At 40.8% G+C, this 23,691-nt stretch overlaps 2 protein-coding genes across 6 annotated transcripts in view; one reads left to right on the top strand and one right to left on the bottom strand.

Annotated features, from left to right (window-relative positions):
* Positions 1–1,316: 1,316 nt before the first annotated feature.
* On the bottom strand, positions 1,317–8,101 carry tdrd3 (tudor domain containing 3). 3 transcript variants are annotated; one of them, XM_088371869.1, is made up of 13 exons: positions 7,901–8,101; positions 7,126–7,228; positions 6,783–6,848; positions 6,132–6,289; positions 4,712–4,853; positions 4,547–4,618; positions 4,329–4,472; positions 4,046–4,183; positions 3,592–3,763; positions 3,262–3,384; positions 2,324–3,180; positions 2,103–2,233; positions 1,317–1,937 (listed from the first exon to the last, which is right to left on the bottom strand). In XM_088371869.1, the coding sequence occupies exons 1-13, from the start codon at positions 7,936–7,938 to the stop codon at positions 1,904–1,906; spliced, it is 2,178 nt and encodes a 725-aa protein (XP_088227995.1). In that variant the 5' UTR covers positions 7,939–8,101; the 3' UTR covers positions 1,317–1,903. The 3 variants fall into 3 exon arrangements, with proteins under 3 accessions (XP_088227995.1, XP_088227994.1, XP_088227996.1); XM_088371868.1 differs by having other exon boundaries at positions 2,108–2,233; XM_088371870.1 differs by having other exon boundaries at positions 1,824–1,972; positions 2,108–2,233.
* Positions 8,102–8,757: 656 nt separating this feature from the next.
* Positions 8,758–23,691, top strand: part of diaph3 (diaphanous-related formin 3) — a 43,314-nt gene continuing 28,380 nt past the window's right edge. For 2 of the 3 annotated variants that reach the window (XM_088371762.1, XM_088371760.1), the window contains exons 1-19: positions 8,758–8,914; positions 9,171–9,341; positions 10,140–10,172; positions 10,535–10,714; positions 10,800–10,904; positions 11,157–11,287; positions 11,635–11,709; positions 11,923–11,992; positions 12,941–13,077; positions 13,367–13,472; positions 14,249–14,359; positions 14,494–14,612; positions 14,864–14,980; positions 15,791–15,909; positions 15,975–16,039; positions 16,220–16,324; positions 17,089–17,415; positions 18,313–18,427; positions 23,558–23,653. In XM_088371762.1, the coding sequence (XP_088227888.1) occupies positions 9,213–9,341; positions 10,140–10,172; positions 10,535–10,714; positions 10,800–10,904; positions 11,157–11,287; positions 11,635–11,709; positions 11,923–11,992; positions 12,941–13,077; positions 13,367–13,472; positions 14,249–14,359; positions 14,494–14,612; positions 14,864–14,980; positions 15,791–15,909; positions 15,975–16,039; positions 16,220–16,324; positions 17,089–17,415; positions 18,313–18,427; positions 23,558–23,653 (2,140 nt within the window). In that variant the 5' untranslated portion in view covers positions 8,758–8,914; positions 9,171–9,212. The remainder of the gene's footprint in view (positions 8,915–9,170; positions 9,342–10,139; positions 10,173–10,534; positions 10,715–10,799; positions 10,905–11,156; positions 11,288–11,634; positions 11,710–11,922; positions 11,993–12,940; positions 13,078–13,366; positions 13,473–14,248; positions 14,360–14,493; positions 14,613–14,863; positions 14,981–15,790; positions 15,910–15,974; positions 16,040–16,219; positions 16,325–17,088; positions 17,416–18,312; positions 18,428–23,557; positions 23,654–23,691) is intronic. The other variant, XM_088371761.1, reaches the window with a different exon arrangement.

The raw sequence follows: 23,691 nt of genomic DNA, 5'->3' as shown, positions 1-23,691 counted from the left end.
TGCACCAAAGGGATCAAATAAATCAAATCTGAATATGTGCTCTGCAGCAATTACATATAATTTTAATAGGCTTCTGTTTATGAGAACTATTTTTTTCATAATTCCAAATAAGTCCAGTAAAAACTTTGATGTTTGACTTGACCAAAGATGGAGTCATTGCAGCAGGTGGAACTGCTGACACAGGGGTCCCAAAATGGGTAGAAATTATTCCGTTCATTTGAACTTGCTGGCCGTGTGTGTCGAAGCGAATTCAAACGAGGTAAGCGACTGTGTCCCAGGTTGGTTTTGGTCAACGTTGCTTTTGTTACAACTTGCACTGTGCGAGAGACGTTTTGCAATTCAAATTGTATTTGCTAAGAGATGCCAACCGAGCATTCAGATGAAGTGACTTGTTTACATGTAATGCCACGCTGATAGTAGCCAAAAAAGTGTCTGGGCTATGAAAATGTGTCGATTCTCTCGAAAGTTTGGGTTTGATGTAGAAAATGTTACAAGAAAGGACACATTTACAGCAATCACATGGTTCAGATATCACGGCCACAAAAGGGACCGTGGTGGGGTCAGGTAAAACCAAAGATAATGGTCATTGACGATGAAAAGTGACATGAGAAGCCGGCAGAGAAAAAAAAAAGATTTTGTGGTCTCCTCTCATGGGGCGCAAAGCATTCCTCGAGCTGTGAAGCTTATGAAGTTGCAGAACTGGTGAGGATTCAAAATGAAATAAACTTAAAAAGGATTGGTCTGATTGAAAATCTGTACTTGATGAATATCTGGACAGTGTGACATAATCAGTCACGATGCAGTGACGAGCTTCAATTTCAGTTCCTCTTGGATAACTTTCCATATCACCACACATTCATTATTCATCTGCATCTATTTGGCGCCTCAGTAGGAAAATAAAGCAAATCTATTGAACCGGTGACACAGTATAGCGCCGTAACCTCCATTGAACCCTTTGCGCATTGTGCACGGGTCTCCTGCTGCAGGTGCGGCTGTAATTGGAAGCCGGGCGCAGAATATTTCCTGATGTGTACAACTTGTCCCTCACGCAGTGTAAGCGGCATTTGTGTGACGCTTGAAGAAGGAAACCTTTTGTCATGTGCAAAATGATATCTGTGCAGTGCAAGCGGCTCAATTACAGGGGAAGCGATTGTTTTACACGGGTGGGATTTGCTTCAAAGAACAAAACCAATAAGCGCGGCGCTGCTTGCTAAAGTCGCTACAGATGAGCGCTGGGGACCAAACAGCCCAAAAACCCTTTGAGCTTTCTTTTACGTCATTTTCATTTGTTCAGATCCAGAATGCAACACATGTGCTCGGTAGATTAGGTTTTATTTCAAGACATCCATGCGCTTAACAAAATCGAGTGCTCGCTGTTTTTTGCATTGTAAGCCCTTTGAAAAGCCCGCCGTGTCTGTGAACGGTCAGTTTAGGAGTCACTCGGGATTCACCAAGAGAGCCCGAATTCTATTGAGAAGGGAATCATTTGACGAAGGTAATTTCTACATTCCGATTGCATCAAATAAGGAGAGAGGTCAGAGGAAGACATCTATCTGTTACAGTCGTTACATCATTCCAGCAATCTTTTTTTATTTTTATTTAACAGCCTGTCAGATGGGCTGTTGAACGTATATTAGAAATAATAATACAAGGTTAGAAAAATATCCGAGTGGATAAATGAGATGTTGAAAATTAATTCAGTTCATAGTTGACCCATTTTCTAAACAGTGACATTTACAGAAGAGAAAAAAAATAATACCACTGAGGGGAAGACCCAGAAATTGCATGTAAATTCACCTGTCAGGCAAAAAATTTTGCCATCAATCTCGCGCCCGGGGCGGTTGGTAATACTGTTGTGTTGGTCTCGTGCGCCTCGGTTGTCCATCTCCGCCGCGGCGAAATTCTAGGGAACTGTCGTAGTAGCCGTCATCTTCCTCCTGACGTTGGGCAGTTAACAGTTGAGAGTTGTTAGCTGAAATGTGATTTCATTGATTTTTCATGACAATGCGTAGTAGCTTCCGCATCATGGGCTTTTTTTTTTGCCGAGCAATACGATATTGGGAGACTATTTGAAATGTTTTTGTGAATGTGTCATTTTTCACCTTACCAAGATGTCGGCGCTGACAGGCTTGAGGTTATGGAGGAGGACCTCTTCGCAGTTTCCATAATCACTAAACACCACCACGGCTGTCGAGCCTGACGGATGCACAGCATCGATTCTGGCGTGGTAGAACTTTTTTTCCCCATGTGTCAAGACAAAGCAAAGTGTCAATTAAAGTCTGCGGCAATTTGTGAGCTTCAACTGAATGGAGCAAATTCATACCTTACTGTCTTCCCAGTACAGAGCAAGGCATTGATCTCCGGGTTTCCACGTCCGATCGACATTCCAACTTTTCATCCCTCCTCGAGGAACTTGACCTTTACCGGGCCCGGACTTTCTTCTAGGCCCGGGGTTATTATGAGGGTTCCGCCTCGGAGGCTGATCCCTGTAAGTAGGACTGGGTGTATTAGTTGGCTTGATTGGCCCAGTCCTTATAGGTAACGCGTCTCCATTTTGATAATTCGATGGAGCTCCTGTCGGCAATTGTGAATCCTGCAAGTTTCCTCCCTTTGGTGGCGCGCTATCCTTTTGACGTGCGCCATAGTCAGCTCGGTCAGCTTTCCCCTTCTTCCTCAAGTGGTTTGGGATGGGGTGAGGGATTGTATCATTTGCCGAAGGATTTGACAGTTTAGATAAGGGCGCGTAGTCCTTTGGCCCTCTCCGGGGAAATGGGCCAGCCGGGAACCCGCCGTCATCATTTCTTGACCGCTGTGGAAACGATCCGACTGATTCCATCTGATGTTGAGTTTCCTTCCTCAAAGACGGCGTCGAGGCAATATGCTCGTCGTCTATCTCTTTCCTGTCATTCGATTGTCTGTCCGGTGTTCCCCGCGACGACCTATCGTGACCTTTCCACTGCTGCTGGGCCGATGAAGTTTGCGAGGTTATACAGTTCGAGACGGGCTCCTGGCCCGGTTTGGGAAAGTCTGCGTCCCTGTGAAAGCGGGGCGGTCTGTCGTTCTTTTTTTGCCGATAGTCGTTATGTGAGGAGAACTTGTTATGAGGGGCTTCTTTGGAGTTAAAGTCTGAGCCGTGCCAATTGTTGTTCTCAAGTCTCTGGGGGGGCTGGCTCTTTGACTCTGGAAACACATAAAAAGACGCCAATCGATGTGCTATGCAGGAATTCGAGACCAGGCGGTAAATCACTCGGCTTTACCCACCATCGATGGAGAAAACGCCCATCTTGGATTCTAGGAAGTCAAATAGCGTACTCGGTCCAGAGGGCCTTCCTCCAGCCTCCTCCTCCTCACCATTTCTGAACCGGCCTCTCCCCCTACCTCTGCCTGAATAAGCCCCACCCCCAAATAATTTGTTACAGACAAGTGAGCAATTCAACGTAATAATACACAGTTTGACAACTTCCATCATAATCTCTGGATTTTAAAGACTTTTTCTAGCTAACTACAGTATATACGTCCATTTAGGTAGATATTGTCCACCTTTGCTCCCACTGACAAACAAATGAAATCCCACATCTGTCAATTACATACCTCGAGGCTGAGGCTTGTCTGCGCCAGCAGAGTTGGGCCTGCTACTGGAGGATCCGGTGAGAAGACTGTTGAGAGCCACCTCAAGATTGTTGTTGCTATCCATTAAGGCCTGTCTGGCTGCCTCTTTGTTAAAGCCCATATCGATGATGTCTCTTAGTGCACGCTCGTCCACCTGTGCACACGGAAAGAAACGCAACAGCAATATGGTTGGAAGGCGCTGCGGGATGTTCATTCGCGTAGTCATCCAAAACGAGTAAACAAGAAATATTTTCCTCAGTATAAGGTTAGAAACGGGTTAACATGTCTCAACATTTAAAACACTCAATGTTTTTACTAAAGAATGTAAAGCTGCCTGAACAGAGAATCCGTAGATATCAGGCTGTCTCAGCGCTGCAGTTATTTATTTCCTTCTTTAAAGAGGCCTCAACATCTGACTAAAATCAAGTCTTCTCACCAGCTCCCGATAGTTTCCATCTTGTCTGTTTTCATGTCTCTCAACCCTGTCTTCGCGCCTATACTTGTCACGACTCCGTGAAGTCGTGGTGGATAAATTGTTTCCTGCGTTTCCTCCTCCGCCAAACACACGGGGACCCTAACAAGGAAACATAAAAGAACATGAGGAACCAAGCTTGTGTGAAGCAAATAAAGAATAAGCAATTATGATAAGATGAAATTCAGGCTTAGGTCTACAACAAGCCAGGAAATGCAAGTCAGCGTGCGAGTCGGGTTTGTGCTACCTCTTTGCCTTTGGCCACCTCGGCAATAGCTGCCGTACGCTGCTTTGCAAACTCGTCATTCTCCTCAGCAGTCTTGACTACACTCTGAAGGGTTTTTCTCTTGTCAAGCTCTTCACTGTCCATTTCATCCTTCTTTGCATTCTTCTGCAGAAAGCAATAGTTTTTGTTAGTTTTCATTTTTTTAAACACATCATAATTATCTTAAGGGTTGACCTTACCTGACCAAATGCCAAAAAAGGAGGCGGCCCACCTTCTGCTCCGATGTTGTTTCTGCTGTGTTTGGCCAGACTCTACACGTGAAGTAATAAAAATATTAAAATGCGTTTCAAAACTAACCCTTATTTCACCAAACAGGCGAAAAAAAAAAAAAAATCAACCCTTACACGTTGCAGTTCCCATTTCTCCACCATGTGTTCAACCTCTCCACCAAGAATAGAAATGTTCGAGTCATCAAGGAGCAAAAACCCATTTCTAATCAGGACTGTACCCAGGAGCTTAAATTTTGTTCCAGGGGGAGTATTAAGGCTGAAAAGAAAACAAAATCAGACATTAGTGCACAAAAGCAGTTTGCTGAGAAGCTCAAGAAACACTTCAGTTTAATCATGACTGATCCTAGCGGGTTTTTTTTTTTTTTTTTTAGCAATAACTGAATTTATTTGTACATAAATCCAGATCATTCCAGATCTAGCGCAAGTCGTTCACACTAAACATCAGCTATCAGCTATTTTTTCACCAGATGCCAATCTTAGCAGAAAGAGGCAGGATTTATGATGAACACTGTCAACTATGGCAACGAACAAAGTGATCTGGGCCTGTCACTGACGACCCAGTTATTACAAAATCCAAGTCTTACCATGATCAGTATTTGAAATCAAAGGCACTGGAGGGTGTTGTCATGTTTCTGAAAAGTCTGACTTGACACGCATAAAAAAAGACGTTTTCTTTTTTGTTATCCAGACGATAATATAAATTTGTGGGAAAGCACTCGACAGTTGGAAAAGTTTCCAGGATGCTCTGAGATCTTCCCCGTTTCATAAAACATGGCCTGGAATAACACATTTATTTTTCTGCCAATTCCTTTTCTGTAGATTTACCAGCTACTTTTGCCTTTCCCTTGTGTGTTTCTCCGTGCCATGGGGCACGGCCAATGGATTAGATATGCAGGCTAGGGTAGGACGACTAGAAAATAAGATCCAGATGTTTACTCTTCTATGTGGTAAATGACAAGCCCCTGTTCTCATTAGACCTGCGAATGCATCAGCCTCATTCATTTGGGAAACAAACAGAAAACACGGTTCATTTTTTCCCCATAAATTCAACTTATTCATGTGACCACTGTCATTTTTATTTATCGACAGAGGGGTCCCAGCAATGTCGTCCATGTATGTAAAAAGGGGATTCGTTCTTCTGCGGTCTCGCGACCCATAAGGAAGCCAAGGCCTCCACTCAAGCCCCTCCACCTGTACAGGCTGTCTGGTCACCATGGTAGCAGTCACCAAGGACACCATTGCTTGGCTAGAGAAATAATTCAGGCTGGGAAAATGTTACATCAGCAGCTGCCACATGGAAATTGCAGATAAAGGGAAAACTGAATCGGGTGTCTGGCAAGTGACAAGTGTTGACAAGGTGGTGAACTGTGGACAGAATTTCAAATTTGCACATGCATATACTGCAGTACAAGGGAGCAAATTGATATGTAGAGCGCAGATGGAAAAATAGTCATGTCACTCAAGCGACAATATATAGTTAATAGAGCAGAGTTGAAATTATTTTTAAAAATGTGAGAAGGGGTGACTCAAGCACCTGATTTTGCTAAGTTGTTTAAACTCCACTCCAGCACAGGTGGTATGGCCATCTGTCATTTGCAGGCGCAGCATTCGTGGCCCTCCCTGGGACTCGATGTCTTTTGGTGCGGAGATATTTCTCGACTTCTGCAGCTGGAGAACGCACGGACCCTCCAGCTGGCCATATAGAAAGATAGACGTTGGTAAAAAGAAGTGCAGAAAATGAACAGCAGCAGCAAAGAAAGATTTCTTCTTCTTCTTCTGTAAATACATGTCATTGTTGACTTCTTTTATCATGCTGCATTTGGAGAGCTTTGGAATATAAACACAACTGAGTCCATTTTTCATTTCTATTTCATTGTTGAATGGAAAACAAGCAATCCATGCATAGCGAATTGGGTGAGGAAAGAAAGGTGGGAGGAAAAAAAATGTAACCTGTATTATGCAGAGTCATTCATACAAATTGCATGAGCTGCATGACGTGTATGCGTGGGTGGTGTACGTTACACATAAAATTATGTGTGGATCCACAAGAGCAATTTTAACATTCCCACTTGCTTGACAGCCCGAGTATGAACAAACGTGGATCCATCGCTCATGTTTGAAAGTACGTTAGAGCCATCTAGTGACATTTAGAAGAAATGCAAGCCAGCTCAAATGTTCAACTCACCTTTTCAACCCTTCCACTATTGATGTCTGGAGGCAAAAATTTCCTTCCAATCAATCTGAGATCAGTCTGCAAAAGGAATATTGCTTAACTGAGAGACATCATCAACAAATGATTTACTTCCACTAGAATACGTACTACAAGGATAATAACTGCTTGCTGCAGACATCATTAAGGCTAATTCAGCATATTTGTTGTTACCATGACAACCGATACATAATGACTGCTGTTGTAATAAAGACATTCAAAATTCAATTTAACAACATGTAACTTGGCTTGAAGTCAAGTGCAAAAACACACGTGCAGAAACTCTGTAGTTTGTAGAAGGAAATATTTCTAAACTCACATCAAGTGCAATGCTGATGACATCTTTAAGTGTAATTTTCTCAGCAGAGCCTTTCAGTTCAGCAGAGCCTTCCAGTTCAGCAATGCCTTCATCACTGAGGTACCTGTGAAAATAATAAGTTCATCAATTGATATACACATGCACCGTGCAGTAAAATGCCATACATTGAGGAAAATGAAATTGTAGCCTTGAAAATTGCCCTTGTGGGTCCTCCGGTTTCCTCCTACATTTCACAAACATGCATGGAAGATAGTTTGGAAGACTCTAAATTGCTTACCATAAAACTTAGATAATAAAATGCAACATGATAGACAGTTTAACTGATCTGCACTTAAAATAATTAATTGTACAATAAAGGGGAATTTGAACAAAACTTAAACTGTATACACCGTAAACAGGTCGTTACTCCTATTAGTATCAGTGTTGATGTTATTATTGTTGTTACTATTATTGTTATTGTTAATAAACGTTGCAGAAGCAGCAATCGTAGCATTGTTATTATCATTGTAGGACTTGTCGTAAGGACGAAACCCCGCCAACACACACTTCAAGTGGTTAGCCTATTTGTAATTACGTGCTACATAGTTATGGCTGGCTAAAACGTTGTGATCCTGTTTTGGCTTTGAAGCCAAAACCCCAATAATAACACATACTTAACATTGTGTTTTTGTGGATGTGGGGACCTTTGTGGTTCTCCTCCAGCACGAAGTTCAAAACAATCGAACACGTTTTAGTTATCAATTTGTGGAGCAATATTAGCTACCATGCGACTTACCAGCCCTCGTTGGCCAGGGACTCCACCAAAGTGGACATTGTCGCCCAAGTAGACGGTAATATGATGACGTGGTAATATAGTCAAAGACATACAAAAGAAATCAAATTGCACGATACTCTACTACATATATCCGTAGGTTAATAATAATACCCGCTACGTCGACTAGCTTAAACGTCATCTACGTCACTATTATGAGACGGGACGGCGTGCCAAAGAGTTCAAAACAGTTCCCAGTTTTGCGTTGTCTTTCAAAGGAGTGGAGTACATTTTTAATTTCTGAATATTTCAAAAGGAATTTAAATATATTGCAATTCATGAACCCTAACCCTGCAAGACATTTATGAAAGTGAAGTACTTTTTTCTTTACTCACTTTGATCGTTAATGTCACAAAAAGACCTATTAATTGATTGATATGGCTCGATCGCTCACAAAGAAAGTCAGGATCTTGCATAAGGTGTACCACTTTGTGAAGAAAACAGAAAACACTTTTGACAGAATGTTTCTCAGTTAAAAATATTGTAACAGCGGTTACACTAGTGTTACATGATTACACTGTAACACTGTCAGTTGTGCTTGTCCAGAATCATCTTATCCACTAGATGGCAATACATGCACATGTAAAACGGGCAAGAGGGCGACGCACTGTCAAAGAAATTACTAAACAATTCAATTTCTGCTAACAAATGTTCGGATAATGCATGGATGGAAGAATGTCTACCCAGAAAAAAACAAAAACAGGCTTTTGAAATTAAGTTACTTGATTGGCAGCAATGATAACCAATCAATTGCACGTTCAACTGAAAAAAGGAGGAGTTAGTACCCTGATGGTTCCGCCTCCACTTTTCAGAGGACGCGATTGGTCGAGTCAAACAGGAGAATTTTTACACCTCTTTGCGCGGGTCTGTCGAAAAGGCAAGTACTGTAGTGAGTTGTCTTACAACAGTTTTCGTACTTGGACGTAATCAGTAGACATAAAGCATATCTGCAAAGAGAGACTGCAACGTCTTTCCCAGGTTAGTGCAAAACGAACACGTTGACGTGACACTGACAGTGGCCAAATTGGATTAGCGTTGTGTAAAGCTACCAGTAAATGAGGTTGTCGCAAACCTGCCATTGACAGCTATGCAGACAGTTGCTATGTGCAAGACGCCACCGCATCTGAATAATAATAATAATATGTCATCGACTTTATGCAAAACGACAACCTCTGTTTGGGTCTGTCAAGCCGACTTGCAGCGTTTGACAAGGATATGTTGGAACTCCACACAGGTCGAGGCCGTGACGTCGAGTAGATGCGCATAAGTCAACAACATGGACACTTACGGTCAGCGGTTTGAAGCCGCGTCGGGACGAGATGGTAAATCGCACAAGAAGAAGGCTTCTTCCTCTTCACACCTCAGTACACCATGCAGTGACGAAGGAGACCGCAAACCCAAATTTGTAAGTTTTGCATCACTTTATACTATAAAGTGGTACAGGTGTCAAACTCAAGGCCCGGGGGCCAGATACGGCCCGCCACATCATTTGATGTGGCCCTCAAAGACAAATTGTGCATCAAATTCGTGTCATTACTAGAATTGCAAATTGTCTTCGCTTTTAATAATACCTTTTTTTTTTTAAATATTTGACCAGTTTTTACTCGTCTGATTTGAAAATGAGTTATTTGTCAGTTTTTTTTGTAGGTTTTACTGTATATAATATGAGGTGCTCATACATTTATTTGGATTGACAGTCATAATGGCCCTCCGACAGAAGCTATGACTCCAATGCGGCCTGAGAAAAAAAGAGTTTGACACCCCTGCATTATAGGAACATTTTCCCAGTATGGAGTCCTATGCTGAATTTCTCAGAGAACATATCAAAACTCTCAAAGCTCTTATTGGCATCACTGCTTAATATGAACTTTATTTGCATTGCTGTTTATTAACGTCATTATAGAGGAAAAGGATACTGCAAAATAATGATGACTTTGCATATCTTGGATTCACCGAGAGAGATTGTAGGCCTTTAAGGGTTTTGTCTCATCACAACTATTCTACACAAGTTGAATGGATTAGTTTTGCACCAACAAGACAGTGTTGTCAACAAAAATGTAATCATTTTTTGGAATAAAAAAGCATGAAAAACCTCCAGCTGTTCAAGACACAAATACTAAGATGACAGAAAAGTCTTCATTACATGCAGGGCAGTGATACTTCATGAAAATTCATATTGTTTTTGTCTGTCCTCTATTCATAGCACCTACAATTTAGAAATCTCACTGATGACATGGTAAGATATTAAAAAAAAAAAACAGTCGTCCTTCCATTTTCTTGCCTGCAGACTAACTAGCATGACTAGAACCACATTCTAATTTGAAACTCTGACATGTTTTTATTAGCAGACATCACATTCATTTACAAAGAAAAATATTTTCCTTTAATTAAAAATAATTACCAATCTTCCCTTCACGCTTTCTAACCCCATTCATGATTTTCTCTCAAAATTCAAATGGGATTTTTTTTCGAATGTAGAATGCACTGTTGACTCTGGTAATAATTACTTTTTATCTAAATTAATAGTCATTTTCAATAGGCTGTGCCTTTTTATTTTATTTTGACTCTGTCTTTATTCCCTTTCCTCTTTGCTTCTAGCTGGACAGGTTTGCAAGCATTCGGATCCCCGGTGGCAAAAAGGACCGGCCACTCGTACCGCATTCGAAATACAGTGCCCCCGATTGGTCTGTATTTTCATCTTCTAACTCCCAGTTTGAGGAACTTTCGTCAAAGATCACTTCAGAAAAAGAAATATTGGCACTGTTTGAAAAGATGATGGTATGCAAGTAATATCAGGACATCCTGTTACCAAGGACATTACAACAAAAAAATCCTTCTTGTGTTTTTGTCCATTTGATTGTAGGAGGACATGAATTTGAACGAAGACAAGAAAACTCCCTTGAGAGACAAAGACTTGAATACAAAGCGAGAAATGGTCATCCAGTATGTTTGTACTGCTTCAAAAACGGTGTGTTTGATATTTCAAAAGACGTTCATCCTCATGTTTTGCTGGCCATATGTAACAAGTCCCGCTTTGACGTACTTAAAGGTGCACTGTTTTCTTCTCACCTTTAGAGATGTTAATATTAAAGGAACCTCATGGCCGAGGCCTTGAGAACAGCATGTGTAAAACTACTATGGTGGTGTAGCAGAGAATTGTTGTATTACAAGATTTTTTTCCTCACTTGCATGTAAAATATTTTCTTTTTCCTTCCTGCAGGGTAGTTTGAAAAGCAGCTATCAGATCTCTCCTCAAGAATTCCTGGGAGAACTCAAGTCTGGGGTGATGGAAGAACGTCTTTTTGCTTGCCTCGACTCGCTGCGTGTCTCACTGACGAGCAATCCCGTCAGGTACAGTGTGGCAAAGATAAAACGACTTCTTCCGACATTTTTTATTGCTCCCGTCGTTTGAATGAGAATTTCCCTCTTGTTTTGATTCCAATGATATGTCACAAGTTCCTTCACCTTTTTAAAAATACGCCTATAAGTCTCCATTTAAAAATTTAAGGTGACTCAGATAAAAGTCTTCATTCTACAATAAATAAATTAATAAACACAAAAATAAATAAATAAAGGCTACATTTGTGCAAACTACTGGGACAAAATTATATTTAAAAAAGATATATATAAAAAAAACTCATAGCACATTACCTAATTTGATGACTTCACTTTTTCATCACTTTTTGTTTTTTGTCCAGTTGGGTGCAGAGTTTTGGACATGAGGGCCTTGGACTGTTACTTGACATTTTGGAGCGATTGCTGGCCAACAAACAGTAAGTTTTAAATTCAAAGGTGACTCGCCTTTTTTAATAAATGTTAGCAAAACAAGTCTTTGCTCAGACATTCTGTGCATCGTTCTCTGAAAATGAATAGGCGTTGAGTCCTTCTTTGTTCCAAACTCAGATACAGGCTCCAGGTTCTCTGTGACCCTGTGCAGGGTCAATCGTACACAAAATGGATTGATTTTGTTCATTTTCTGTCCCTAGGCAGGAGAGGATCGACAAAAAGAACCAACATAAGGTTATCCAATGCCTAAAAGCCTTCATGAACAACAAGGTAAAATACACTAACAGACACTTTTCTCGACTCAAACTTGCATTAATAACACGCTTGCACCTGACATGACACTTCATACGCAGCAATAGAGAAGCGTTGCGGCAAAGATGTTTACATTTGCAAAATTAGACTCTGCCTGTGTGCAATCATTTGAAAACAATGTCAATTAGGCTGCATTTAATTTGTGGCCCAGCAGCATTCCAATTATTTTGTCGAAGCCCCCCCCCACTCCCCCCTCGCTATATGCGTGTCAGTAAAGAGGAGCAGCGATGTGTCGGCTTGTTATTTTAGTAAACTAATTAAACATGTTATCTTTGTTCTCCTTTACTAAAAGTGAGATGTAGATGCGGTCGCCACGTGCACATGTTTGGAATCGGAATGAAAAGCATCTGTCATGATGGGATGGTGAAATTGATCATTTGCAGAGTTGTTTGGGAGCAACACAATGTGGAGGCACAAATTAGGGAGCAGAGTTAACAAGCCAGAGAAGTCAAGTGTGAGGAGCTGAGACGCTGTTTTAATGTGTCTTCGACCGACAGCCACGTTCATGTTGAGGCATTCTTTTTGCAAACCCTGCTTATATGCAGAATGAAGACTGGGGTTGTTTAATTGTAGTTATATTAAAGATTATATTATTGTTTTCTATTTATTTTTTATTATCATTTTTTTAATCATTTTTCTTTCTATTGTATTTATTATTTTATAATGACCCAATTTTTATTTCCCAATTGAGCTAAAAGGATTTTGCTACGGCCTAATGTGCCATTAATCAATATCAAGTCCTTGCACCAAATCTAGCAGAAATCAAACTTCCATCTGTTGTCCATCCACTATAAGATTTTCCCCTCGTCGCTGCCGAGGCACTGTCGTCGTTTTCTTTTCCTGGGCCAAGTCATATGCTTGATTCGTTTCACCGTGCAAATGAAACGATGTGCTTGTTTATTGCAGTATGGCTTGGATCGAATACTTGGAGAGGAAAGAAGTCTTGTGTTACTCGCAAGAGCAATAGATCCCAGCCAGTCGGCCATGATGACCGATGTGATGAAGCTGCTGTCGGCCATCTGCATTGTGGGCGAAGATAACATGTATGTTCTCGTGTCATTTTGTTTTGCTTCAAACAAGAGTTACAATGCTTTGTTTTGATATCGTAATTTTAAATCAAATGCTTTTAAACAGTTTCAATATTGGTGTAATATATCAAAGTTGAAAAAAGCTAGAAATTATTTAGTACAACTTTTTATATCGTTTCATTATTGATTGATTCACTGCCCAATTGAAGCATCTACGTGTTTTAAAATTACAAAATAACGATTGATACATTTTACAAACGTCACCATGATCATTCATCACTCCTGCTTCTGATGTTTTCATTAGTTTGGAGAAGGTCCTTGAAGCCATCACCACTGCTGGGGAATGGAGAGGCATTGAAAGATTTCACCCCATTGTGCAAGGACTTCGAGATCGATCGGTGCAGTTACAAGTAAGAGCAAAGAGGCGGCGTCTCAACTTGGGAGAGTTATTCAAGTGGCACTTTTGTTTTTTAAACGTATATTTTATTGATTATGAAAATATTTTTGTTGCTTTTGTATGTACCAAACAAGGTCAAAATGTTTTCACATATAATGTAGCTATTTCAAACCTTCATATAAAGAAAAAAAACAGGACATCTTTTACTTTACAGTTTACCACCAGGAGCTCTTCAACATGTCCGCTATCTAGTGGCCAATAATACTATTAAAACTTAGAAAGCCCTTTCAAAATTGGTTCATCTGTTTGCCAATGTAATCAAATAGAAATATAAGTAATACATAACGATACATATATAATGAATAATAATTACTTGTTCATCTTTTTTTGGAATCTCGTGTTGCTATGCTATTTTTCATCCACGACTTGATGCAATCAATAATTGATTTGCGTGTGACTATTGAAGCTGCAGGAAGCGGCAGACCCAGAACTAAACTTAGAGGCCAGCAAAAACCAGCTTCCAAATGATCCAATTTTCCCTTTGATTGACTGTTGGGTTTTATATGTCTACAGTTGTTGCATCAATATTAAAATCAGACCTCCCCAGTCGGAGGCTGGAGAAAATAGGCATGCATTAGTTATGTTTCTCTCCGTCCCGGGCGAAAAGCTCATTTACGATGCATGTCGGTGACCCGGCGTGCTCATCGACTGTAAGAGGGATTCTGTTTGGCGCTGACCCAAACGTGCCCCTACCTGTTTTTAATGTTATTTTTCCATATCATATTTCAGGTGGCATGCATGCAGTTAATCAATGCTCTCGTAACATCACCCGACGACCTGGACTTGCGGCTACACATCAGGAATGAATTTATTCGTTGCGGCCTTAAAGCCGTTTTACCCGTAAGTACCACCCCGCTGACATCCGACTTGTTTGTATCCACACGTACGTTGTTGATAAAGTCGTAACGCTCGAGTCGCTCAACACTTTATCTCCTTGCAATATCTTTACCGTATATTCTTTATTTTAAACGTAGCAACTGTCATCGGTGAGGAACGATGCCCTTGACATTCAGCTCAAAGTCTTTGAGGAGCACAAAGAAGAGGACATGATGGAATTCTCTCACAGGCTGGAGGACATCAAAAGCGAGCTGGAATATCCTTCATAGCGTTAACCCAATATAATGAATGTCCACTCTTAGCGTGTTCTATTTAAAACGAAAATCCACGTCACGTAGTGGAGGTCAAATATTTATGAATAGATATTAGATAACACAAAGTGTGACACACTTTGAATGCAACGATTCCCCGGCTATTCATTGAAAAGGATGTTTTTTATGTTTATTTTTTATGGTTACAAAGCATTGCTTCCATGAATCTGCCAGTCCTCGCCTTGACTCTTTTTACTGATGCGGGGGACGTGTTCAATATTTTGCTGAATATGGTGAAGGACAGCAGTGCGGAAAACTATTTCATCTCCATACTGCAGCACTTGGTCCTCATTCGCAACGACTATTTTGTCAGGTGTGTTAAGATGGTGAAGGACAGACCCTTAAAAGTTGACATTTCTGTTTTCCATCAAAGGAATAATTGTTCTGTACGTTGTGATGCATGTTTTGTTAGCTTAGAAACAACTTAACGCACACCACTTATCATTCTTCAAAGTCTTCAGACTACTTGTATTTGATTTGTACGTAGTTGCCCATCTGCTTGTTATTGTTTTTTTTTTTTTTTCAAACGGTACCTTTTGTTGAGTTTTTATTACCCAATACCCTTGCGAGGCTGAGCGGTATCGAGAATGGATGGATGGCCTCGCTATGACCTTTTTTTAATCTTTCACACAAGGAATAGCGTGAACAGCGGAAGTTCGATTTAACGGACTAATAAGGGGACAGGGTCCGTCCGTCAAAGTCGTTGTGTTGGTTAAATTGTTTTCAACCGCGCACTTAGTGCAAGATCCGACCAATGTGAAATAGTGTGATCAACCATTGCTATATTTTTACTTCACGACAACCTTTCACAGTCTGCGGACGGGGCCATTTTGTTCTTATAACGCCCATGTGGGTCTTAAAGGCGCCGAATGGCATCAACTAAGCGAGAGAATGTCTCTTTCATCTGATAGCAATCTAGTTTCCACCGCTCGAGAGTAATTCCCCCCCCCCCTTCTTTTCTGTTACTTTTCAAAGTCTTTCATTTAGTTGGATCACCCACAGCAGTGTGGGCTTTGACCAAAGTTCTCTTGATCAAAAGACGGAGCACTAATCAACAACAATACGGCTTGTTTTTGCCGTCGCAGTTTTCATACAACCTTAAAGTTTCACTTGTCACTCTCAGGTCACAATACTTTAAGATCATCGAGGAATGCGTGTCGCAAATCGTTCTGCATCGCAGTGGAACAGACCCAGACTTCAGTTATCGTAAACGGCTTGACGTGGACTTCAGCCACCTCATCGGCAAGTCACTTTGTTTTGTACATATTAGAGCTGGAAATTTGATTAACTGTTTTTTTTTTTAATAGAAGTTTGTGCCGAAAAGGCTAGATTTGAAGAGTATGAACAAAGAGCTTCTGAACTGGCAGAAAAGGCAAGTATTGATATTGTGAAGAATTGAAGTCAGTTTGAGGAGCTTTCAATTTGTTGTTGATTTTTAACAAATCTAGCTAAACCTATTTGTGAAATGGGTCACCAGGTAGCGCCCTTCAGATGGGAGCTTAAATTCATTAAAAGACATGTCCACTCCAAAATAAGTGACACTTTTTTTTAGCTTGATGAAGAGTTCGTAAAACGACAGGAGGCCCAAGCTCAACTGGTCAAGGGTGAAGAGAAGATAGCCGAGCTTCAAGCCGAGTTGCAGGCTTTCAAGTCGCAGGTATTTAATCTGGTCGTCTCAGGTAACGTGTATTTCCGATCACACGCAAAACATGCTTTATGATGTCAAACTTTGATTTATAATATGCCAACACAATTTCAAGTTTCTTACAATATATGGTGTGTTTGTTTTTTTTGGTAGCTAGGCTTTCATGTTTTATTTATTTTTTGTCGCACCCAAGTATATCATTTTGATTTGTGTACTGGTAAACGGATACATAGTTTAATGGTCTCGGCACATGTCGGCCATTTCTGACGCTCTTATCGCCATTCCGTGAGGGCAAATTGTCTTAAAAGCAATTTCTTTTGACAAGGCTCTTCCATTTTTTTCTGGCCCACTACCCCTGATCTGCTGCCTCAAAAGAGGATTTTCATTTTCTTTGCGAGATAAATTTTCAATTTGAGAGCGAAGAACACTGAAGGAATACTCAACTAGCTGTGTTGTGTACATAAATGGCTGTGGAAGTTTTAAGAAGGGTTCTTACACACAGTCTGTCATGGGTCCTAATATTCTAACTCTAAACACTCACCATGATTCATCGAATCCGATATTCAACATCTCGATAAATCCTCCTCTCCATTAAAGCTGACGCCACGTTACAAACATAAATTGTGCTTGCAGGGAATTTGTGAGCACTGAAGAAACCATTTTTTTCAAGTGTGTTATTTAACACATTTGCTGACAGACCAGTCAGCAATTACCAAATCTAATGTTTTTTTTCCTCACTATCATTTTATGTGCATAATTTTGATCCTTCCATCTAGGTTGGAGTTGGACCAGGGGTTGTGTCAGAGGTGTTGTCGTCATCATCTTCATTACCCTGTGGCTCTTTGCCCAGTAACCCGGCATCTGGTTTGCCAGTTCCTCCTCCTCCGCCACCACCACCACCACCTCCTGCTCCTCCATTACCTGGTTGTCCAGCACCACCCCCTCCCCCTGGAGTGCCTCCTCCATTTGGTGCCCCTCCTTTACCCCCGTTAGGATTTGCATGTGCTTCAAAATTGTCCGCTTGCCTTCCGCTGCCTTACGGCCTCAAGCCAAAGACGGAGTTCAAGCCTGAGAGCTCCACTAAGCGCCTGAATTGGTCCAAGGTGAGTACAAGCGTGACGACTTTTGAAAAATAAAAATGCAGCTCCATTTTAAACACGTTGGGTTAACTTTAAAGTAGTGATGGTAAAATGAAGCTTCAAATATGCTTCATAAACCAGTTGTATTTTTATTTCAATTTTTTCAAAATTCTATTCTGATAGCGACAGTTTTTTCTGTTCATTAAGTCTTATGAGTAAGTTACCAAAAGTTTGTCAAACTTCAATTAGTTTTAAGGGTTAGCTTTAAAGTAGTGATGGCAAAATGAAGCTTCAAATTTGCTTCATGAAGCAGTTTTTTTTTTCTTCAAAATTCTATACTAATATCTACAGTATTAACTGTTCATTGAGTCTTGTAAGTTACCAAAAGTTTGTCAAACTTCAATTCAGTGCCCCCTTTTCTCCACTTACCTTTGTCCCTGATATTTTGTTGGCAGCAGATCAGGAAAAGCCTTGTTTTTGCAGACCCGAACAACAAGGTTCTTTGAGAAGACGGCAATTCTTGAAAATAACAGATGATCATATGCTTCTGTTCCATCACACTGAGTGGCACCTCTACAGATGTTGTTCCCCGCGGAGCGATATTAGTTCACGCGGCAAATGGTGTTAGTTTGTGTTGTGATTAATTATTTAATACCCGCTGTAGAGAATGGAGATTTGTACAGATGTTCAACCAACTCAAACATATGCTTGCAATACCAAACGAGCATTTTACAAGGACAGGTTGAGGGATGCATGCAAAACCTACAAGGGATCAAAACTTGTGAAATAAAAAAATAAATAAAAAAATAGCATCTTTGAATATACAGTATACTAAATATGTGCAGGACTTTTAATGTCATGAATTTGTGCGTTGGCAAATGACATCATTGTGTAATTTTGGGCTTTTTCTTTTCTATCCAGATCAATCCCCAGGAAATGTCAGAAGGCTGTTTCTGGGTGCTCGCGAATGACGATCAATACGCAAAGCCCGATTTGCTCAGCAGAGTTGCTCTCACCTTTGGATCACAAAGAGCAGGTAAGACTTTGCCACGTTTGTCATTTTTATGAGACCCAACGTTCCGTCTGCGTTAGATTTATCATTACAGTGTATAGATCTTTGTCGCATAGCAACCACCAAGTGTCGCATTAGACGTATGAATATTACTTCAAGAAAAAACGGCTTCAAGGGTCTGCTTTCTATTTTTGTGAACTCTTTTCTTGCCTATAGAAGTGTCACTCGCTTTAAGTGTGGCCATTTGATTGCTTGTCTAAAATTAGACTGAAGAGGGTTTTAGTACGGAGGAGTTTTTTGTTAAAGCAATTATTGCTCTAGTGTCTGTTCATATTTGTCCTTGATTTATTCACAGCTCTTTCCTCGCTTGTCCCGTCACTGACATCGATGCATTATTCATCTAGGTCTTAGCTACCTGTCAATTATACGCCTTTTCACTCAAGGCACCCCCCCTCCCATTCACACACTAACATTTTTTTTTTAACATGAAAGTACATTGAAAAGCTAAACAGATATTCAAAGTTGTGATTTCTGGAAGCCATAAGTGGCAGTGAATACTATCCGCAGAAGATTGCGTTCCCCTTTTTCGGAAAATGACCCTAACCATGACACTTTGGTTGACGCCACACAATCAGAAATTCATTTTTCTGCAATTTCTACTCACGTTCGGAGAAGAGCAGAACGCTCAGAGCACTCCGTCAATTGACTGCTGTTTTGCATTACATGCTGCAGTTTTACATTTGGGAAGGAATGCATAAAATATTTTCCATTCCAGATGGTTTGTGGCCATCTCGGTTGTTTTCTTCTTGTTTTCTTGCCATCCCACCGGTGGTTATAAGCACAGCATGACTGACTCGTTCAGCTGGCAGTGAGAATTGCCGTTGGTGTGGGCCTTCTCAACGTGTTTGTGTTGTCTTATTATCACGGTGTAGTGTCTCATTTAAGAACAACATCTGGATCATCATTAAAGATTTAGAAGGACACCATACGAAGCAGTTTTCAACTCATCAAATTTTCATTTCTATCCTCATCCTTTTATGACATTGGGGTCCTTACCGATGTTGACTTAGACCGAGGAGTCCCAAGCGTAGGGATTTATATTAAAACCCCAATTTATAAACTTTTTTCAACGACCAAAATTCAACTTGATCCAACTATATGGGTGACCCAAAAAGTTGGGTCGCAACTTGAATGAGCCCAAAAAATTTAGTTGGTCCCCTTTTGCGTTTTTGACCGCCGACCCACGTTTATGAGCTTGGACCAGTTAACAAAGATTTTTTTTATTTTTTTTTATTCCACCAGTAGTTTTCAAACCATAATAAAGAAGCAAATAAACCCTACAAAATAAAGTTGCTTAGATATTTGCCGATGCCTATACTGAGATAAACTTATAACACACTATGATGCAATAGTTAACCGTGCATGTATTGTACTTGACACCTTGCTAATAAACAAGCCACAAACTTGACAGTAGTGATAATTAACAGAAACCTAGACCTTGTATTGTCCATTAAAATAAATGTCACTGATCTGGTAAAATTAATTTTGTCTTGTTTCGGGGTCTTACGTGGCTTCACACTTGGGTGTCTTTGACAGAAAGCAAGGTTCGTATTAGAACAATGACACGCCACAGTGCTCGCGTCGTCAACTACCGCCTCGTATTTTTGTCTACACGAGGCGCAAAATGCAAATTTTGACCCGCCGATTGCAATCCGGCTTATTTGGATCCTTGAATTAGCAATGTGAGAAGTGGTTACCACCCTTGTGTACTTTTCTAACAAACATGGCGTGCCCACTTCATACAAATGACAAATCAAAGCTCTTGATGACTAAAGTACGTGACCTATTCTACTGCCCACACTGCTCTTCTCACGAGTTATGTCCCATTTGCGCTATTCATCAGGACTAGAACTAAATGGGTTGGAGAAAGACGAAGAGAATTAGAGCAGTGGGGAGGAGGGGATGAAAGGATTTGACAAACAGTAGGTGTTTTTTTTTTGGGCTGAATATAATCTCAAAAATGAAACTCTTTGAATGTAAAAACAATCCTTTTAAAAAAATACTCACTTTGTCCCTTCTTTTTTTTTTTTCCCCTGTGACATTTTTCAAGAACTCCATTAGCTCTGTAATGGTTTCATGCGGCTGCTGAAATTTTCTGTCATTATGAGAGCACTCATCAGCTGTATAATCATGAAGGGTTCTTTTTGTTGTTGAAAGGCAAGGTGTCATCATGTCCAATGCATGGCTGCTCTGGCCGTTCTCTTTCTTATAATGTACAACACAGAAAATAAGAACATATAGCTATCGTGAATCATAGACGTGCATCATATTTATGAAAAAAACAACAAAAAAAACCTAATTAATCTCCATTTTTCAGTGTCACTCTTCTCCGTCATTGTTTTTCTGTTCAAATCCAGCCACCAGTTTTTCAGGCATCAGCGTTTCAATGTCAGTTTGTATTTTTATGTCCTCACATCACCCAAGTAATGGGCCGGCTCGTTAAAAAGATATTTGCTTTTGCAACATTTGCCTGTTGTGATTTTTCATCCACATTTGCTTACGTTGGGGTCGGTAAGACGTCTCGACGCAGACTTGCCTCCGTCAAAAATGGCAAATGACTTTTGAGATGAGGGTGATTTAGAAAACCTCAATCCACTAAGAGACTTGGGAAATGTTAGTGACTCAGACGGAGCTCGCCTTATTTAACATTTCATAGAGAGGCTAATGTCTCATTTGTTGTTATGGAACTCAGGTTGCCGTGTGTTTATACAAGTGACCTTTAGAGGGCACTACTCCACCGAGAATCCAGCCGACGGTCCAAGCCAGCAGGCCTGTAAAAAGCCTCCGATCCCGGCAATTTGTGTGTATACCGTTGTGATGTTTACGAGTGAGCTTTATGCAGAGGTGATTCTAATAGTTTGTAATTCAAGCCAATGTGGGAAGCCGGAGCAGGTCTAAAGAGAGAACCTTAATGAAGTCTGTTAATTTGCTGCTGTCAGAATTAAAGTCTACCAATAATTATAGCCCTCGGTCATCTGTTGTGAATCACAGGGAGATGTGGCCTTGCACGGCCCACTTTGATTATCGCTCTCGCCGCCCGGCTCCTCACTCCATTATCGGACTCGCCCTTCTTCCAACCTGCCTCTCGCTCATCTGCTGTCCTGTACTGTCGGTATTAGTCAAGGTGGTTGAGTGTGCATCGGCAGCACGGAGACGGGCTATTTGTTGATTTGCTGTCAGGGTGACTGAACTCCGAGACTCTGCCGCAGCAGAACAAAACGGCGAGTCAAACAGAGCAGCTGCTTTGACGACTTGACGGATTTCTTCACTTGTTGCGCACGGATCCCCTCCTGTGCATCACATGTCTGCTGGATTTGACTGTGGGCAGAGATGAGAAATGATAGACACACATAGATGTGTGATACGAATAATCAAAAGTCTTAACCGCAATGAAGGTTGCAAGAGGTTGCGACATTACAGTGAGGAGTATGCTACACATGATTCGCCATGGGTCATCTGGAAGATGTAATCGTGTACGTCCTTCGCTAACAACATTGAACAAACCTTGGAAATGTCACGTTAAATCGGCACGTGCCTCACACTGTTGCCTTATCACAGGGGTGTCAAACTCATTTCTGTCACAAGCTCCCCCAGAGGGCCATTATCACTCTCAACGTCTTCTATATACATGCATTATAGGCTACACAACAAACTGATGGATAACTAGTTTTGAAATCAGAAACTGTTCAAATTTCTTAAAAAGATGAATGGTCATGACAAAGTCGATTTGTCTTTGCGGGCCACATAAAATGAGGTGGCGGGCCGTATCTGGCCCCCAGGGCCTTGAGTTTGACACCTATGCCTTATCAGAATCCACTTTGATAGGAGTCAGTGAATTTAAATTTAGTATGAGACGACTGCATCCCAGACAGACACAGGTGTGTATGTTTTGTGTGCGGGAGATTTGAGGTGTTACCTGGCTGTCTCGGAGGCCTGCCTGTCATGTACAGCATCAGTCATGCTCTTTCACAGCAGTTTTATTTCATCCAGCGTTCCCCTTTGGTGTTTTCACAATGCAATTTAGTGGTCCAGCCTCGGGGGAACTTACTGCTAGGGTAATACGTATGCATAGATCAGTTGCACGTCTTGGTCCTCATACAAAATGGTGGTTTTGGAGTCCATCACATTTACCCGTGTCAGTTGAATTCCAACCATTTTGACGGTCATCGCTTTAAATTCTTTATTGTTTACTCAATGTGATATCCAAAATTGTGTATCTGTCTTTTTTTTTTAAAGCAAAAAAAAAAAATATTATTTCTGTCCTGTTCTTTGTGTACTTTACCGCCCTCACATTTCCGAAAGAGTGCGAAGAGAGTACGTCAACTGAGGAGCCACGTAAGTCCAGTGACTGTCGGTGTATTTCTGTATGTCGGTGTATATTTGTAGCAGAGCACACTTGGAGCTCTTTTTAGGAGCAGCTCGTGTCAAAAGTCACACTTCATTATTAAATGTAGCATCCTTGTTAAGGTGCCAAGTTGAAACAGTAGGGATCCTTCCTGTCCCCCTCCCTCGCTTTGCCTATACTAGATTCCTGTTTGTGCAAAATGTGTCAGAAAAAAAGTCGCATGCAAACACTTCATCCCAATTATGCAGGAATGAAAAAGGAGTGATTAGTTTCATAAATTCATTTTTTTGTTTTCATCTCGCCAAAAATGGAGCAGGCATATATTTGGGTGGATCGTTGATGAAATTGTTGATAAATATTGTTGTGCTTCCTGTCACTTTTACAACAATGGCAATTTTGACAACAGCTTGTGTTAGTCATTTTCCGGCCATCACCTGTCATGACAAACAGTTGTTTTCTTTGGAAATAAAGATGCAATCATTTAAAATGAATTTCCTGTTTTCTCCAAGTTGAGGTTGACATTGTTGTCGAGTATTCAACAATTAATTTATTGCTTCCCCCCCCCCCTCCCATGAAAGTGCATGCCTGTGGATAATCACTCCGTCATGCACACTTCATGTGTCTGAACCTGGGAATAAAGATAATAGAATAAACCCTAATTGCTTGGTAATTTGCATATGTCAGGAATAGGTGTGTAATTATTTACTGTATTCATAGATAAGAATTTTCTGTTTTTATGTTTTCATCAGCCAAAAGAGAAGAGGAGGATCTGGATGATAAGAAATCCATTAAGAAGCGAATTAAAGCGCTGAAGGTGCTCGATCCCAAGATAGCGCAGAATCTATGTAAGTATTTATTTATTTGGTTTACCCACTCCTCACTG

Source organism: Syngnathus floridae, chromosome 3 (genome assembly GCF_059516105.1).
Source record: "Syngnathus floridae isolate MCC-2025c chromosome 3, RoL_Sflo_1.0, whole genome shotgun sequence".
Taxonomy (NCBI): Eukaryota; Metazoa; Chordata; class Actinopteri; order Syngnathiformes; family Syngnathidae; genus Syngnathus; species Syngnathus floridae.
This window is presented reverse-complemented; position numbering and strand designations above follow the sequence as displayed.